The sequence below is a fragment of the Spinacia oleracea genome, chromosome 5, assembly GCF_020520425.1.
Source record: "Spinacia oleracea cultivar Varoflay chromosome 5, BTI_SOV_V1, whole genome shotgun sequence".
In the NCBI taxonomy this organism is placed as follows: domain Eukaryota; kingdom Viridiplantae; phylum Streptophyta; class Magnoliopsida; order Caryophyllales; family Amaranthaceae; genus Spinacia; species Spinacia oleracea.
The window spans coordinates 165,095-182,797 of record NC_079491.1 but is presented as its reverse complement, the minus strand read 5'-3'; the positions used below and the strand labels follow the sequence as shown (position 1 = coordinate 182,797).

The window sequence follows — 17,703 nt, the reverse complement described above, 5'->3', positions numbered from 1 at the left end:
TCTTAAGCTTGCATACCTTTTTAGCATTCTTTGGATCCTCAAAACCCTCAGGTTGTGTCATAAACACAGTTTCTGTTAAAACACCGTTTAAGAAAGCGATTTTGACATCCATCTGCCATATTTCGTAATCGTAATATGCAGCGATTGCTAACATTATCCGAGTAGACTTTAGCATTGCAACTGGTGAGAAGGTTTCATCGTAATCCACACCGTGGACTTGCCTGTAACCTTTTGCAACCAATCTAGCTTTGAAAACTTCAAGTTTCCCATCCTTGTCCTTTTTCAGTTTGAAAACCCATTTGCTTCCTATGGCTTGGTAGCCATCTGGCAAATCGACCAAATCCCAAACTTGGTTTTCAGACATGGAGTCTAATTCAGATTGCATGGCTTCTTGCCATTGCTTGGAGCTAGGGCTCGTCATAGCTTGTTTGTAAGTCGCAGGTTCATCACTTTCAAGTAATAGAACTTCATAGCTCTCGTTCGTCAAAATACCTAAGTACCTTTCCGGTTGAGATCTATATCTCTGTGATCTACGCGGGGTTATATTTCTAGATGGTCCTTGATTCTCACCAGATACTTCTAAAGATCTCTGAGTTTCATCTTGAATGTCATCTTGAGAATTCTCTAGAGTTTGTTGTTCGACTCGAATTTCTTCGAGGTCTACTTTTCTCCCACTTGTCATTTTGGAAATGTGATCTCTTTCCAAAAAGATACCATCTCGAGCAACAAACACCTTGTTCTCAGATGTATTGTAGAAGTAATACCCCTTTGTTTCCTTTGGATAGCCCACAAGGATACATTTGTCAGATTTTGGATGAAGTTTGTCTGAAATTAATCGTTTGACGTATACTTCACATCCCCAAATCTTAAGAAAAGACACTTTTGGAGGCTTTCCAAACCATAACTCATATGGAGTCTTTTCAACAGCTTTAGACGGAGCTCTATTTATAGTGAGTGCAGCTGTATTTAGTGCATGTCCCCAAAATTCTATTGGAAGTTCGGCCTGACCCATCATTGATCTAACCATGTCTAGCAAGGTTCTATTCCTCCGTTCCAACACACCGTTTCATTGTGGTGTTCCAGGAGGAGTCAATTCTGATAGAATTCCACATTCTTTCAGATGGTCATCAAATTCATAGCTCAGATATTTACCGCCTCTGTCAGAACGCAGTGCCTTAATCTTCTTGCCTAATTTATTTTCTACTTCACTCTGAAATTCCTTGAGTTTTTCAAAGGATTCAGACTTATGCTTCATTAGGTAGACATAACCATATTTAATGAAGTCATAAGTGAAAGTGATAAAGTAGATGAAACCCCACCTCTAGCATTTGTACTCATTGGTCCACATACATCTGTATGGATTAAACCCAATAGTTCATTTGCTCTTTCTCCAACTTTAGAGAAAGGTTGCTTTGTCATTTTGCCAAGTAAACATGATTCGCACTTACCATAATCCCCTAAGTCAAATGATTCTAGAATTCCTTCCTTTTGAAGTCTTTCTATGCGTTTCAAGTTAATATGGCCTAATCGACAATGCCACAGATAGGTGAGATCTGAATCATTCTTTTTGGCCTTTTTGGTATTTATGTTATAAACTTCTTTGTCGTGATCTAATAAATAAAGTCCATTGACTAATCTAGCAGATCCATAAAACATCTCTTTAAAATAAAACTATCAACTATTGTCTTTTATTAAAAAGGAAAATCCCTTAGCTTCCAAGCAAGAAACAGAAATGATGTTTTTAGTAAGACTTGGAACATGGAAACAATCTTCCAGTTCCAAAACTAGCCCAGAGGGCAACGACAAATAATAAGTTCCTACAGCTAATGCAGCAATCCGTGCTCCATTTCCCACTCATAGGTCAACTTCACCCTTGCTTAACCTTCTACTTCTTCTTAGTCCCTGTGAATTGGAACATAAGTGTGAGCCACAACCAGTATCTAATACCCAAGAAGTTGAATTAGCAAGTATACAGTCTATAACGAAAATACCCGAAGATGGAACGACGGTTCCGTTCTTCTGATCTTCCTTAAGCTTTGAACATTCTCTCTTGTAATGGCCAATTCCATCACAATAAAGACAGCTTGATGTGGACTTGTCCTGCTTTATCTTCTTTCTGTGAACTGACTCAGCATTGCCCTTGGACTTTCCACTTTTCTTGAAGGGTCTCCCTTTAGCCCTGAGTAAATCTTTGGCTTCACAGTCGAGTACTATTTCAGCCTTTCTGACAAGGTGAACAAACTCTGCAACCGTTTCTTCTCTTGGTTCACTTAGGTATAGTTGCTTGAAGCGACCAAACCCACTGTGCAGTGAATTGAGCAAGATAGAGACTGCCATCCTTTCGCTTATTGGTGTTCCTAGCAGACTTAGGCCATCAAAGTATGAAAGCATAAGCTCCACATGGAACCTTAGTGGGACGCCTACCCTTTGTTTAGTGCGAAGGAGCTGAACATGTGTTTCTTGGACCTCCATCCTAAAACACCTGTTAGGAGAACTAACCTTTAGACCAGACATTGATTCAATCAACTCATGAACGTTTAGGTCCCTATCCTCCGTGTTTCCACGACAGATATCCCTCAGATTCTTGATGAGCGTAAAAGGTTCGTAACCTTCAAACCTCCTAGCTAGCCCATTCATCAGGGATATTGTTCATCATGAGACTCATAACCTTTTTGAGATCCGCATCGCAGGCGGCAAATCTTTCAGGGGTCATGTCTCTGGCATAGTATCTTGGCATGGGATGGAGTAGTGCATACTCAAGTCCATTGAGTCTGACTACTTCAACTAGCTTAGCTTCCCATTCAAGAAAATTTGTTAGGTTCAGCTTGACCATAAGCTTAGAACCTGTGATGATGTTTTGATTGTTGTTTGCCATAGTTAAAACTACAATGAAAAAAGAATAAACAAATAAATAACCATTCACAGTTGCTCTTAATAAAGTTAAATTCTAGTATACATGCATAATTTATCATTTATTAAGCATTTTATTCAAGTTATGTGTTCCGGCAGGTGTGAATAAAATGATTCCAAGATCCTTAAATCATTGAAGAATTAAGCACATTATGTATTTAGACTTAATTCTAAAATATTTTAGGTAAGAAAAGTCTTTGCTAATAGTCTAGAAACTACTCTTGGTTGATAGGTACGTCTAAGAACTTATTAGGTAAATCTATCTCATTTGCCACGACATAAAAGGACTCCTTACTTATATCGTTGAGTTTCACCAAAACTAACATGTACTCACAATTATTTGTGTACCTTACCCCTTTAGTATCAATAAGTAACACCTCTCTTAGGCGAAAACTATTACTAAGATCGATGTAAAGGTTATCCAAGTACGTGTTATTTTGGCATGGCACCTTTTAACTCAATGGAACTTAAGGCTCTTACTATGTTGGTTAGATATTAAGTGAACTAAAATCCTTAATCATGCAACATAATCAAGCCACAATCTCATGCATAATTAAGACATATTTAAAGCAATAAATAACTTAAAACTTGCATAAGACATAAATGTGATCTAGTATGGCCCGACTTCATCTCGAAGCTTGAACTTCAAAGTCCGTCTTGAAAATGGATTGCAAAATCCGTCTTGAATTTCACCATGGGAGGCGCCATTTTCTTCAAATAGGATAAGCTATAATTAAACTAATTACAACTATTTGATGGTACGCAGACCATATTTAAATTGAAAAACTTTGGTGCATTAGACCAATATTACATTCAAATTAATGGTACACAGACCCTATTTACTATCCTATTTGGGACATACTAGTCACTTTCCATATCCTGCAAAACAGTACATATACAATATATACCATTCACCCATTCATTATCATGAATGGCCCACATAGCTGGTTAGTAGAACATGTTATGCATCACATAAATATTTGCAGCAATTAATCAAGGGCACCAATAATCTACCAATTATTCATTCCTTATTAATTCTAATCAAGTTGTTTTAACCTTAAAGGAATGTAGACATAATCAAGAGTTTATGACTAAAAAGCTCCCACTTAAACCAATAAATTTACATGCTTTACTAATTTTAAACATAAAAATGTATTTCCTAGTCTAACCGGAAACATAAAAATTTAATTAAAATTTAAAGCTCATATAAATTTATAATTGAATCCATTTAATTTATTTTCAGTTGAATTAAAATGAATTTAAATTAATTCAAGGTTTTATTTTTAGTAAAATTATTAGTATAAATTAAAATTTATAATAATTAGATTATTCAAAATTAAATACCGAGAAAACAATTTAAATTACGAATTTTTTAAAATTTAATTAAAATTGTTTCTGAACTGAAAATTCAAAATTAAAATTAAAACGAACCAATCGGGTCAAGACAAGGCCATGGGCTTGCGCCCATGCCTCGTCAAGTCCAACAAGCAACAAACCCCTTGTCACTCGATTGATCGTACCGCAAAGCCCAAGCAACAACGCACCAATGCGTCAGGCCCAGCGAGCCACGCTTGCGTGCAGCCCACTCGCCCATCACCTTGGCGCGCTGCTGGCAACACTCGCTGGACAGGCCAGCCAACGCTGCCCGCGTGCACGTTGTGCTGCGCTTGTCGCTGCCTTGGGTACTGCCTTGGCGTGCTTGCTGGGCGAGGCAACGCACGCTGTGGCGCAGCATCCATCGCTGCCCACGCGTGCTTGCCTTGCTCGCTGCACTTGTTCGCCCATCGCCCCATCGCTCAACACGCACAGCACACACGGCCAGCACCAATGCCTCGCGCACGCGCTACTGCTTGTTGCTCGCTGCATTCGCACCGCACAGGCGACGAGCTCCCTTGCTCGTCGTCGCGTGCCCGCACTATACAACACCCCTTAAGGGTAACACGTAGCGTCCATTGCTTTGTGCGTGCAACTTTTATGAGCGAATTTTATAAAAAATATAACTTTTTAATTCAAAATTAATGACAAATTAATAAATCATATTAATTTCATAATTTTAGGGCGAAAAATCGAAAATTTGTTAATCAATTAATTTCCGATTATCTTGGATTCAAATCTAGGTCATAAAAATTTAAAATTTATCATAAATTAACAATTTTTATGGTGGTTTTTAATCATGGATACCTAATTAAATCGTTAATTAATTATGAAAATCAAATTATCAATTCTAAATTATTCGAAATTCAACAAATTAATTACTATTACAAATTAGGTTGTATATTTAACAAGCTTAGGCATTCAAATTTGTTAAACATATAGAGTAGGTCAATAAAAAATTCAAGATTTAACAACAAGAATCGCAAATATTTAATTTAACATCTTAAAATTACAAACTTTTGCATTCGAAAAACTAAAACCTCCGAAAAGTCATAGTTAGCTTCGAATTTGGGAATTCTGGGTTCGGTCGGAAAGGAGTATTTTTGTCAAAATTTTAAAATGCCTTTTACATGCGGAATTGACACAAAAATCACTTGATTTCGTTGAGTAACGAAGAAACTACCGAAAAACTGCGTACATATAATTAAATAAACGCAATTTGCAATTAATTAACAATTACGAACTTTAATCACCCCTTTTAATTCTTTGCAAATTTGTAAATTTCAACCATGTTAAGCAATTATTATGGAATTAATTAGAGGCTCGTGATACCACTGTTAGGTTATGATACATATAAACGAATATAAATCTTGCGGAAAAACCATAAAAACCAGGATTCCAAATTAATTGCCACATAACAATTAGCATAATTAGGATGCATACTCTTTGTAGAGTACCCTCCCTTGCTGCGCCCGAACCGAACAAGAACAAGTCTTTAGGACTCCAAGTGTCGTCCCTCCGTAGAAAGTCCACAGCACGTCCGGATCCGCCTTAAGATTGACTAACTAGAATCGCCCTTAAGGTTCTAATATTTTCGGCTATTATGGGCAAAGTGTATGGCTGAATATTTGCTCAAATTCTTACCTTTGAATACTTCAAACTCGATATAAATTATGAGCATTGATCTCATATTTATAGGCTATGGAATAAGCAATCGAATCCTACTAGGATACGAATTAATTAAGTTAGAATCCTAGCAGAACTCTTATTTAATTAATTTATCTTTTAGGATTTAGGAATTTAATCATCAAACGAATCCTATACGCTTAAGGTTTCGTATGTGAACATAAACACACACGCATGCACAGCAGCCCACGAGGGGCGCCATGCGCGCGCGGAGCCCGAGCAACGACGCAGCCCACGCGGCCAAGAAGCCCACGAGGCTGCCTGCAGCCGTGGGCGCGCGCTGGGCCTGCCTTACGGTGGGCCTAGCGCAGCCTTGGGCTGTTCGTGTGTGGCGCGCCATTGCTTGCTGGACGCGGGCCTGGCTTCGTGTCGGGCCTTCGTCTAGCAAGCTCGTCCGATGCTAATTCGTACGACGCGCTTCCGATTAGTTTCCCGATTCCGGAATTCATTTCTGATACGAACAATATTTAACATTTCTGATTCCGGATTAATTTCCGTCTCGAACAAATATTTAAAATTTCCTTTTCCGAAATTATTTTCCGATTCCGATAATATTTCCGATTCTGACAATATTTCCGTTTCCGGCAATATTTCCGATTCCGGCAATATTTCCATTTCCGATAATATTTTCCGACACGTACCATGTTTCCGTTTCCGGCAAAATCTACGACTTGGATAATATTTATATTACCGATACGATCCATATTTCCGTTTCCGGCAATATCATCGTTTCCGGAGTATTCATTTATTTGCCTTTGACGATCTCAGCTCCCACTGGAACCAAGATCCGTCGATTCCGAATATCCATAAATGGAGTATTTAATGCCATTAAATACTTTATCCGTTTACGTACTATTTGTGTGACCTTACGGGTTCAGTGAAGAGTAAGTTGTGGATTAATACCATTAATCCACTTGAACTGAAGCGGCCTCTAACTAGGCATACAGTTCACTTGATCTCACTGAATTATTAACTTGCATAATTAATACTGAACCGCATTTATTAGACTTAACATTAAATGCATACTTGGACCAAGGGCATTATTTCCTTCACATAGTTTCATATGTGAAGTTCAAAGAGATTTTCAAATTGCTTTGTTGTGTGACACCTTAGATAAGGACGTGTACATAATGCAATTACCTGATGGTTGTTTCCTAGTAAGGAATGTTTGGTAATGGCCTTAAGAACTCTATGGTCTGTTGCAGATACCTAAGCATGGTATGAGTAGCTTCATTTAACTTGCCTTGTCTCTTTGGCTTGATTATGATTGATTAATGCTTGTGTATGTATTGATGGACTTTGATGATTGACTAACCATATGGTGTTGCATTTAGAATACACATGAAGGTTTAGACGAGGCTAAAAGTTGAATCCATTCAAGACAAAGTAATGGTTGATTGAGTTCGATACTATTATTGGTAGTAAGACCAATGAATTGGTAAAGTACATCTAAAATCAATATCTTTGTTTGGAGAAGATATGGGGTAAGTCAACTATCGTGTATATTAGTTAATAAACATTTATTGTGACTCTAGCTAACAGATGTTAAAAGGAATTGAGAAGGTGTAACACCCCGACAATTCTCTCTTTTCTAAAACAACATTTTAATATAAAACGTAGAGAATTATCAAGGCATTATCGCCCGTGTGAAAACGTAACGGCTTATTCAGAATTTTGCAGCGGAAAACATAAAACTAACTTTAGGTTTGTAAATAACCGATTACAGGTTTAATCCCAAAAATCATCCAACGAAAATAAGGAAATATAAATAATACGACAAGTTTAAAATCCAAATTAACCAACCAAGTCACTTAGCAAAACAAAACTAAATACAAGCTCTCTAATCCCGATCCCAATGATGCATCATCTTCAAACCTGCAGATGGACAATGCTTATTGATCCTTAGAGACTGCTCACCAAAGATTGGGTCATCACAGGATCAATAAGGCATAGCCATGATCAACATGCACAAGCAAAAGCACGTAATCAGCAAAGCTGAGTACTACATACTAAATCAATAATAATCCTAACATGATTCTATTAAACGAACAATCATAACATGATGCTGATGAAACATAAGTAAGGGCAAACGACACATATTAATTTGAATACCACACTTGACTAGACTAAGCTAGATTGGACTAGACTTTTATAACAAGAGTATTATTTTAATTGAAATAGTCAATGGACTGGGTTGTCTACTAAAAACTTCTTCTTCTTCACTAAGGAAGACGAGGTACGGGCGCGACTCCGTAAACCCCAATGACCTGCGATATCGAGGGACTTTTGAATAAAATAGAACCGGTGATCAATCCGGCCCCAGAAAAAGCCATAGGCGACCCATGACCCCAACTCCTGATTGTCCGTCACTTTAGACGTGCACAGTCTAAAGCTATTGCTACTCAGTTTCACTTTACATGACTTAACTTTTAATACTTGGTTATGACTCATCAAACATAAATATTATATTCAACAAGTAAACACAACTTCTTTTATCTTTGAATTAAACAAGTGATCACAACGTTCAACCAAGAGCCAATCCCAACTATTTTAATCCTTCCTTTATCCATATTTAAAAACCTTTTTTAGGTATAAGGTTCAACTACCAAACAAGGTCCTCGGCCCTTATAAAGTAGTGAAAATCTAAAGAGGAACAACGATCAATAAAGATCTAAACCAATATTAAATAATATAAAGTTCCCCAAAACCAACATGCTTGCATCAATATTCCATGCTAACATGATTCAATTCTTATAAATAAAGTTCTATGCTCAACGCATTAATTCAACGACATTGAACATGAAATTCCAACATAAACAAGTTCATAAATATAGTCATCATATTCTCAATACAACACACATCCAAGCACACAGGTATGTACGTACCTTGTGTAAACAAACTGATAGACCACTTTAACGAATTCAAAAGTCGCCCACAAAGAATTCTCCGCCTAAAATAATCAAGAAACGTACCCAAATCAATTCCTAATAATTTACAGCAACACTAACATACTCTAAACACATCCTAAACATATTTAGAACATTCCCCAATATCGAAACTTAATTAATTAACTTCCTAGAATAGTGATTAATTCACTAACGATCCCTAATTATCATAAACTCCAACAAACGTTCCTTTTTAAATTTCCAGCAATATAAAATAATTCAAAACTTGCTCAAAATATATTCAACATCCTTAAGATCATAAAAAATAATAACTTTAATAGGTATAATCATTCTATTATGATTTTAAACATAATAAAACCTTAAAAATTCATGCTTTAATAGTTTAAAATACTTATTTAACCAAATTAATAAACCTGGAAATTAAATTTGTTACTTAAACATAATATAAAATCTGAAAATATACTTTAATCATAATAACTTGTAATTTATATTCAATAAACACGAATTAAATTAATAAAACTCCATTAAAACTCTAACTTAAACGCAATTAACAAATCTGAAAATGATTACATTAATTTCAACAACATATAATCTGAAATTTCTAAATACATCATCAAAACTTAATAATTTAAATATGAAAACCCTAATTAAATTATTAAAACATTAATATTACATTAATTAAATTAAAGAGTAAAGGATTAACCAAAACAAGGAGAGAGAGTGGATGGCCGGCGGAGGTACGACGGCAGAAGCACTGGTGGCCGCGGGTTGGGCGACGCGACTGGTGTTGGTGGTCGCGGGTGGTTGCGGTGGTTGTTGTCGCGGCGGCTGAGTTTGCGGGGCAGGAAGAAGCAACGAGAGAAGGGGTCGTTGCGTGCGTGGAGGAGAAAGAAGGGAGATGAGAGGTTTCTGGTTTGGGCGAAGGACGCGGCGGCGCAGCAATGACTGGGCGGCGACGCTACGGTGGTGCGGAGGCTGAGCGAGAACAAAAACAGAGCAACTATTAACGTGCAACCGAAACCAAGGAGTTTAGGAGAACGAAAGAGAGAGAAGGAGAGGTACCGACGGCGGAGGGGACTGGCGGCAGGAGGTTGGTGGCAGTGACGGTGGTCCAGCGAGGCTGCTGGCTGGCGGCTGAGCAAAGGGAGGAAGAGGAAGCAGGTTCCACGAAATTGGGAGGATGAGGGTTGAGGGTTTTTGCTGCTTGATTTTCACGTGAAATTGAAAAGGGAATGGTTTTGGCTTTTGTTTCTTTTGTTTTACGTGAACTCAACAAGTGTGGGGAGTTTTGGGTTTATCTATTTGGGCTTTGTCAACTTGGGCTAGGAATTAGAATTGAGTTTGTTTGAATCCAAAACCGGTTATGATTATTTTCCAAATTCCAATGTATTTCGTAATTCAAATTCTTTTCAACATAAAATTCTAAAATCATTCTTGATTGCACAAACCGTTAAAATATTTAGGATATATTTAAATAAAATTAAATATACATTAAATATATAATAAAGTTCTAAAATCGTTAAATATTTAGAACGTAATTAAAATAAAATAAATATACGTTAATTATATATTTATTACTTAAAATTCATAAATTCTATTTAAATATAAATAATGTACATTAATATATATTATAAAATTTATAAATTTACGGGGGATTACAGAAGGTATGTCTCAAAAAGTTGTGTATGCTAGGAGTTTGAGATTCTAATACTTGAAAGTTTTCTTGACTAGGTGTTGCCTTTGCAATAAAGTAAACTTGCTAGCAGAGCCAACATTCATGTTTGAGTGGTCGTGATTTATCACCTAGGAGTTCTCATATTTTATGAACGGTCTAGCGGAGTGACTCGGGAACCTCGAGAAATCTTCATTTCATTAACAATGACAGTGATGGTCAATGAATTTTGGAGTTTGGGTTCGCGCTCGGTTGGGGATAGATTCGTCCTTTCAGACTGGGCAGCATAGGTTCCCTCTTCGAAATGTCGACTTTCACTGGGTTTTTTATGTCATGTATTCACACAGATCAGGTGATGGCTCATTTGTATTTATCTTTGGAGTCGGCAAAGCAGATGAGTATTAAAGTACCACTATGAAGAAATTTCTTATTGGTGGATCTTGCTAGTCAAGAAGTCAAGTTATTATTATTGCATGATAGTTCGATGTGGGGGTCGGTAATTCCTCTGATTCTCTATAATTTAAATCGATGGCTTGAATGTGCAGCAAGAAATTATGAGCTTTCTGAAGGTCAAAAACACTATAGTGTGAGACGAGAGCAAACAGTGAACGTGGTACTCCTCGTGGAGTATATATGCTAGACAAGAGAAGAACTACTCAAATCTTTATGCGAAGGATGAACCACTACGTGATGGTGTCTAACCCGTTGAGGGGAATGAGTTTTAAAATTCATGCGGTGATCCATCCCTTACGGGGTGATGACGAGTTAGAGCTTAAGGCTTTGCATTTGTTTAGCCTCACAAACCCAGACCTCCTGTTTGGATGGTGTCATGAGAAGTTATGGTGGATACATGCCTAATGTGTTCTTCATAGACCTGATTGGCCTCTTTGATGGACAGAGTCACGAGATGTTTGATGTTAACACTAATATTTAAGATTAGCCTCATAGACCGAGGTCACTTGTCTAAGTGATGTCATGAGATGATCTTGTTGATTTTCTGGTATCTAGCCTCATAGACCGAGGTCACTTGTTTAAGTGATGTCATGAGATGTTCGTGTAGATAGAGTGGTTTCTTTGCTTAACCTCATAGACCGAAACCATTCGAGTTAATGGTGTCATGAGAAGATATATACAACTAGCCTCATAGACATAGGTCACTCGAGTAAGTGATGTCGTGAGATGACCCGTGAGTTGTATAGATGGAAGGTTGAACTTAAATGTTCTTAATGTTCGTGGAACACCTGCGGTGAATGTGAAGGGATGTCCTCCTTCTATGAGAGATGGAATATCTCTCTAGAGCATTCACTAAGAGTCCCAAGATGAGCGGTCGTGTTATCAATCGAGGAATTGCTCAAGCTCCAATGGCGAGGTATGTGTTGTTGGGTCCCTTCTATAGTCTAGGAGTTCAATCCTTTGGACACTCTCTAGATCGTTGAACACCCCACTCCACTATGTGTTTGTTCAAAACTTTATTCAAAACTTTAGGATACTAACATTTAAGTACTAAGCCTAATTCTTACTGCTCAGTTCTCTAAGTCCGGTGCTATTTTGCATTAGTTGGGGAATGTTGGTTGTAATGCAAAATTTAAAATGATTAGTACTATTTTTCTTATGATCAGTTTATACCGCTAGCAAGGTGTGGCTCGATATCTCTAGCCGCGGGAAGGCCGTGGAGTATGTTGTTTGTGAAGGAAGTAAAATACCAAGTAATTATTGCCCGCTTTTTCCTTAATCCTACGAGAGCCAAGAGTTTGGAAAATGTTAAAACTCTTTCACCTAACTTTTATTTGGCCTCTAATTTCCTAAATCTTTTTCTAACTGATTTGAGGATAAGAAACCAATGATTTCCTAATTTATGTTAGTCATATTGGCCAATTGACGAAGTATATATATATGTTTTTACTCTTCGGTCAAAGATATATACAGAAACTTGATATTAACTCTAGACAGAAGATTAACTCTAAAAATAAACCCTAAACCCTAATAGAGATCTGAGCAGTTCTTGAGGATTTCCACCTTTCAAGTTCGGGTGCACGGATTTGAAGGAGAGTTGTGTTAACCTTGGGGGGTTCGTCACTTGAGAGCATGTACCGATAGTGGCGAAATTTGCTTCTAAGTCAGTGGCCTCCATACCACGACACAACTATTTTCCTATGAGATCGATAATCGAATAACATCTTATCTTATTGTTAATCATAAATTCTTGATACGACAATTACTTTTCCTACAGTAACTACACCTAAATTAGGTATAAAATTAAATTAACCCCTCAGTTCCTAATTATATTTCAATAAATTCTTATTTAGTATTCTATAAATTTTATTTTGTGCAGTATTGTATAACAAATAATATTATATTAAAGTGTTTAATGGCATTGTACAGCTAATAAAAAATGCTAGGTAAGAGTATGAAACTAATTTAAGGGGAGAAATTTTCCTGAACTCCGAATAAAATGAAGTGTTTGGACAGGATAATATATTTAGGGATAAAGATTTTTGTGCATATTTTAACTTTACAATCTTTTCTTTTATTTGAATAAATTTCATTCAAATATATTCTAAATTTTTTATTAAAATTAGTTCATTAAATATGATTGAGACTATGATTAGTGGTAACCAAGAAAATTCAAAAAGAAAAGTGAGAATATTAATACTTTAGGAAATACCGAATTACAACCGTTAGAAATTTTCTCAATCAAAAGGGTAATGGTAAACAAGAAGGTAGACCCCTTAAGAAAGTAAATTAAGGACATAGTACTATCTAGCTAATTTTATCTAATACTCCCTCCGTCCCATAATATAGTGCCCGTTTGACCTTTTTCACGGGAATTAAGAAACTTGAAAAATAACATGATGAACTATTAATGTTATTGTACTTTAGCAGAAAAGCACACAATTTATTTTATTTTTTAAATAAAAAGACAAAACTTAATAAATTATGGGACCACATTTCTATGATAGAAACATTAATAATAGGACCACACTATTTTTTAGGTACAAAAATTAAATATTAGATCACATTTTGAGGCACCCAAAATGAAAAACAGACACAATATTTTGGAACACCCAAAATAAACACTATATTATAGGACGGAGGGAGTATGGAGTAAGAAATATCCCGACTTTCCTAATGTTCCTCCATCTTTAAAGTACCTTACAACCCAAAATATTTGGAGCCAAATATTTTATTTTTGATTACCAATATCTCATATCAAAATAAAAACCCAATACTATATGAAAAAAAAAATCTATCTTAATCACCAACATTTATATAATTTTTTTAAAATAAATATTTGAATCATATTGGAAACTTAAAAGTACCAAACATTTTAAGTAATTAGTTGTATCACATTAAAACCAAACATTAAAGAGTTGTAAAAAATTGATAATTGTTATCAATATATTTTATTCTTATAGTAGTATAAAATTTGATGTGAAACTTTGCATATACAATTATTTGAAAATATAGAGCGTAAATTTCTTAAAACTTGTGTTGAATGAGTTGTAAACAACTAAATTTGTGATCATCGAAATAAAATTATCTTAGTGCATCTTAGAACTACTTTTTAGCACGAATAATTGATAGTAAATGAACATTGAATAATTAGGCAATATGATTGAAATACTGACATATACTTCGTATAAATCATAATATTTTTTAACGCACGGGTACTATACTAGTACATCTTTATTTCATTGGACCATAACCTTGTCAACAAGACCAGTTTTTCGACGGACTAATACCGGTAATTCCATGACAGAGAATAACTTTGTACAATCTATTCACAGGGAGAAAACAACTTTGTAAAAAAGAATATTGTTTCACTATTTTGAAATTATTTATCAATTCTGAGGTGATCACATAGATAGCCAAGTTCCGGTCGAGCATCCATCCAGCACGAAAATGTAATCTCAGCACCAGAAACATCGTAAAGGTAAGACCTGAATGTAATCAGGAAAAAGTATCTCCTGCAGATTGAATCAGGGAAATTACTCTGAAGTTCATACATGGATAATCAAATAACTTGACAAAAATTTCAGAGTAAAACGAAGCAAATAACTTTTATTTTTTATTTTATTAAGGCAGAATCTTTGATTGAAGAAAAAACCACCATCAACAATTAGATTTTAACCAAGGGAAACAAGTCACATTACATCAACACGTGTTATGGCTGGAAGATGGAACATGAAGAGTAACATTACATTGCAATCACAACCAATATTTCAAAATAGGATGCCGATTAGAGCAAAGTAGCAAACTCTTAAGTATCCGGGAAGATAGCAAAAAAGGACAGGGCCACTAAATGTGCATACTTGTTCCCCTCTTACCACAATCTCCTAGTTATGAGCCAAATCTACCTTGAATACTTATCAGCATGATTCATAAGCGTAGAAATCTTGCAATCTCAACTTCCACAATCTTATCTAGTAATCTTGAACATACGTCCTTCTTAAGTATTCCCACCATTTGATTAATTGAGAATAGTCCCAACTCTAGGGATGTCTTCGGTTAACATCATCAACAGAACCATGTGGCATCATGTAGTTGGCTTCCGTTTATAAAACAACGTTCGACTTGCTTACTCTAGTACCCCCATCCCTTATCCATTGACCACAAGTTTACAGCAGTACAACCAAAATACTCTCCCACATGCCTCACAAAAACAAGACCGTGTTTGAATTGATATCCTGTAAATATGCATTTTTGTTGAGATATAACCCCACATGGGGAGTTTGGACTATTGTTCAACATTGAAGAATAAGAGGGGAAATGACTAATTTATTTCCTAGGGGGCTAATCTACCTATAACCAGTTGGTTTTAGGATGAGAAAGATACGCTTGTATTCAGTAAGGTTCTCCTCCGGCATCAGCATGTACTTGTCCAAATGATGATTTATCATTGATTTGAAGAATGCAAGAAGGAAAAGATTGGAAAATCTGTTTGGAGCAAGTACCCCAACAAAATTAATTGCGTCAAAGTAGGGGCCATTTAACATAATGTGGGAAGTATAAAAGGCCTCCGCGAGGATGTTGTGACCTTACCAGATTGCAAGAAAAAGACGGGCTCACATGTGAAGGATAGTGTTACTAGATACCTTACTCTTGTGCCACATTGAAGAATAAAAGGGAGAATGACTAAAAAGTATAGTGGCTACTCCAAGCATTACCGCTTAGTTTTAGGAAGGAACAAGGAACCTCGTCACACTTTTATAAATGGTCAAACTTTCCTTCGACGTGAGCTTTTGTTGATCCCAATGAAGATTATCATTTTTCGGAAGGCCCAAAATCGAGGTTGCCTATCTATAAAGAGGATGCTATTAGGAAAAGTTACATTGAATAATCCAATATTTCGACGTTTTGTCCGTTAATAATACAACCTTTGAATTATTATCTAATAATCCAACCTTTATACCCACATTAACTTTTATTGAACCTGAATGACGGGAACCGGCCAAGTAGGTCCACTTTTTTAATACTAATTTTATTTATTTATTCTGCCGCCTCCTCCTTTCTGCCTCCATAGCCTTCTCCCTCACAACCTTCTCTAATATCTCCTCCATTAAGATTGTCTTCAGTTTGCCTTCTCTAACGCCCTCAATCGACAATGGCCGATCACTATTCTCCCGCCTAACTATGGATCTAATAAACCAACCAATCTACAATAACATCATCTGACTATGGATCCCAGTGTTACATAGCATACCTCTAACAGTAGCAAGCATATGCCTATGTACTTCAATCTTACATTCCATGCTTAAGTATGTTTGTTGAAATCCCCAAAACTAGATAACCCAATCGAATTCCGATTCAAAAATCAATCTTTTTCCCCCACAATCATAGATACCATCATCAATTTCATCATCATCACCGATATTTCCCAACTAAATCATTCAGCATTTTCACTCAAGATTGCACAAATCCTTTAAATAATTTCACAAATTCCAACCAAAAGTCGAAAAAAATGCCCCGGATTAGCCATCGACTTGAAATCCAACAGATCCCTAACCCCAACAAAAGCATCAAAATCAATCCCCCCCCCCCCCCCCTTCAATCATTGCATTGATACAATACAAACAACCTCGATCAATATTTCACCCCCTCCATGGTTCTTAAATTGAGAAATGAGCAATTATCGAATCATCTAATCAATCGTTGTTCTCTCACCTAATCAGTACTCAGCTCATCAGAAACATAGGAAGGGGATGACTGATGATCAATTGATGATGATGATAATGGTAGGGGGATTTGAGCAAGGGTGGCGGTGGAGGAAGGAGGAGAGAAAAAGGGGATGTAGGGCGGTGGAGGAAGATGGAGGAAAAGAGGGGAGGTGTCTGCTGCCGCTGGAGGAAGAAGGAAGGAAATAAAGAACAGAAGGAAAAAGGAAAAGAAAAAAAATATAATTTTCAAAAAATAAACAAATTATAGCGAATAATTGCATGATACGTTATAGGTTACATGTTGTATCGGGTTTGTGACCGGTTGGGTGCAATAAAAATTAATGGGGTCAAAAGGTTGGATTATTAGATAATAGTTCAAAAAGGTTGTATTATAATGGAAAATCGTCAAAGGTTGAATTATTCAATGTAATTTTTCCATGCGACTATGGGGTGTTTGGAATGGATTATATTTCAGTGCTTGGTTGGGTTATTTTGAACTGCAATTATACCAAAAGGTTTCTAACTCCACCACAATCCCTTATAATCCAGCCACGACATCTTGGGATGGGCTAAGCATCGTTCTCATTTATGAAAGAGAGGCACGAGTCCGTCACGACACGACCTTCCTTTTGACCCGTTTAGGCACAACCCGTCATCCGTTAGGGCATGAGGGACCCGACATGTAGGCCTACACGTCACGTCACGTGTCCACCTCTGGTATATACTACGATTTTCAACAATGAACCAAATACCAGAGATAATAATACATAATTCATTCCAACTTCTAAGATCAAAACAAAAATGTTCAGACTAGTATTGGGTTTGAATCCACACCTACTTAGAGGTCGTTTGGTTGTCTATTTTGGAATGGATTGGAATGAAGTTAGAATCCATTATATTCATTTTATTGTTTGGTTGAGGCTTTTTGGATGGAGTAAAATATCAAGAAGGGTTCTATCTCCACCCATACCCCTAGAAATCTATACCCACCTCTTAC

The 17,703-nt window shown here is 36.4% G+C and overlaps 1 protein-coding gene across 2 annotated transcripts in view; it reads right to left on the bottom strand.

Annotated features, from left to right (window-relative positions):
• Nucleotides 1–14,161: 14,161 nt before the first annotated feature.
• The window catches only part of LOC110775483 (uncharacterized), a 48,157-nt gene continuing 44,615 nt past the window's right edge, over nt 14,162–17,703 (bottom strand). For both annotated transcript variants that reach the window (XM_021980085.2, XM_021980086.2), the window contains exon 19: nt 14,162–14,516. In XM_021980085.2, coding sequence (XP_021835777.1) covers nt 14,384–14,516 — 133 coding nt within the window. In that variant the 3' untranslated portion in view covers nt 14,162–14,383. The remainder of the gene's footprint in view (nt 14,517–17,703) is intronic.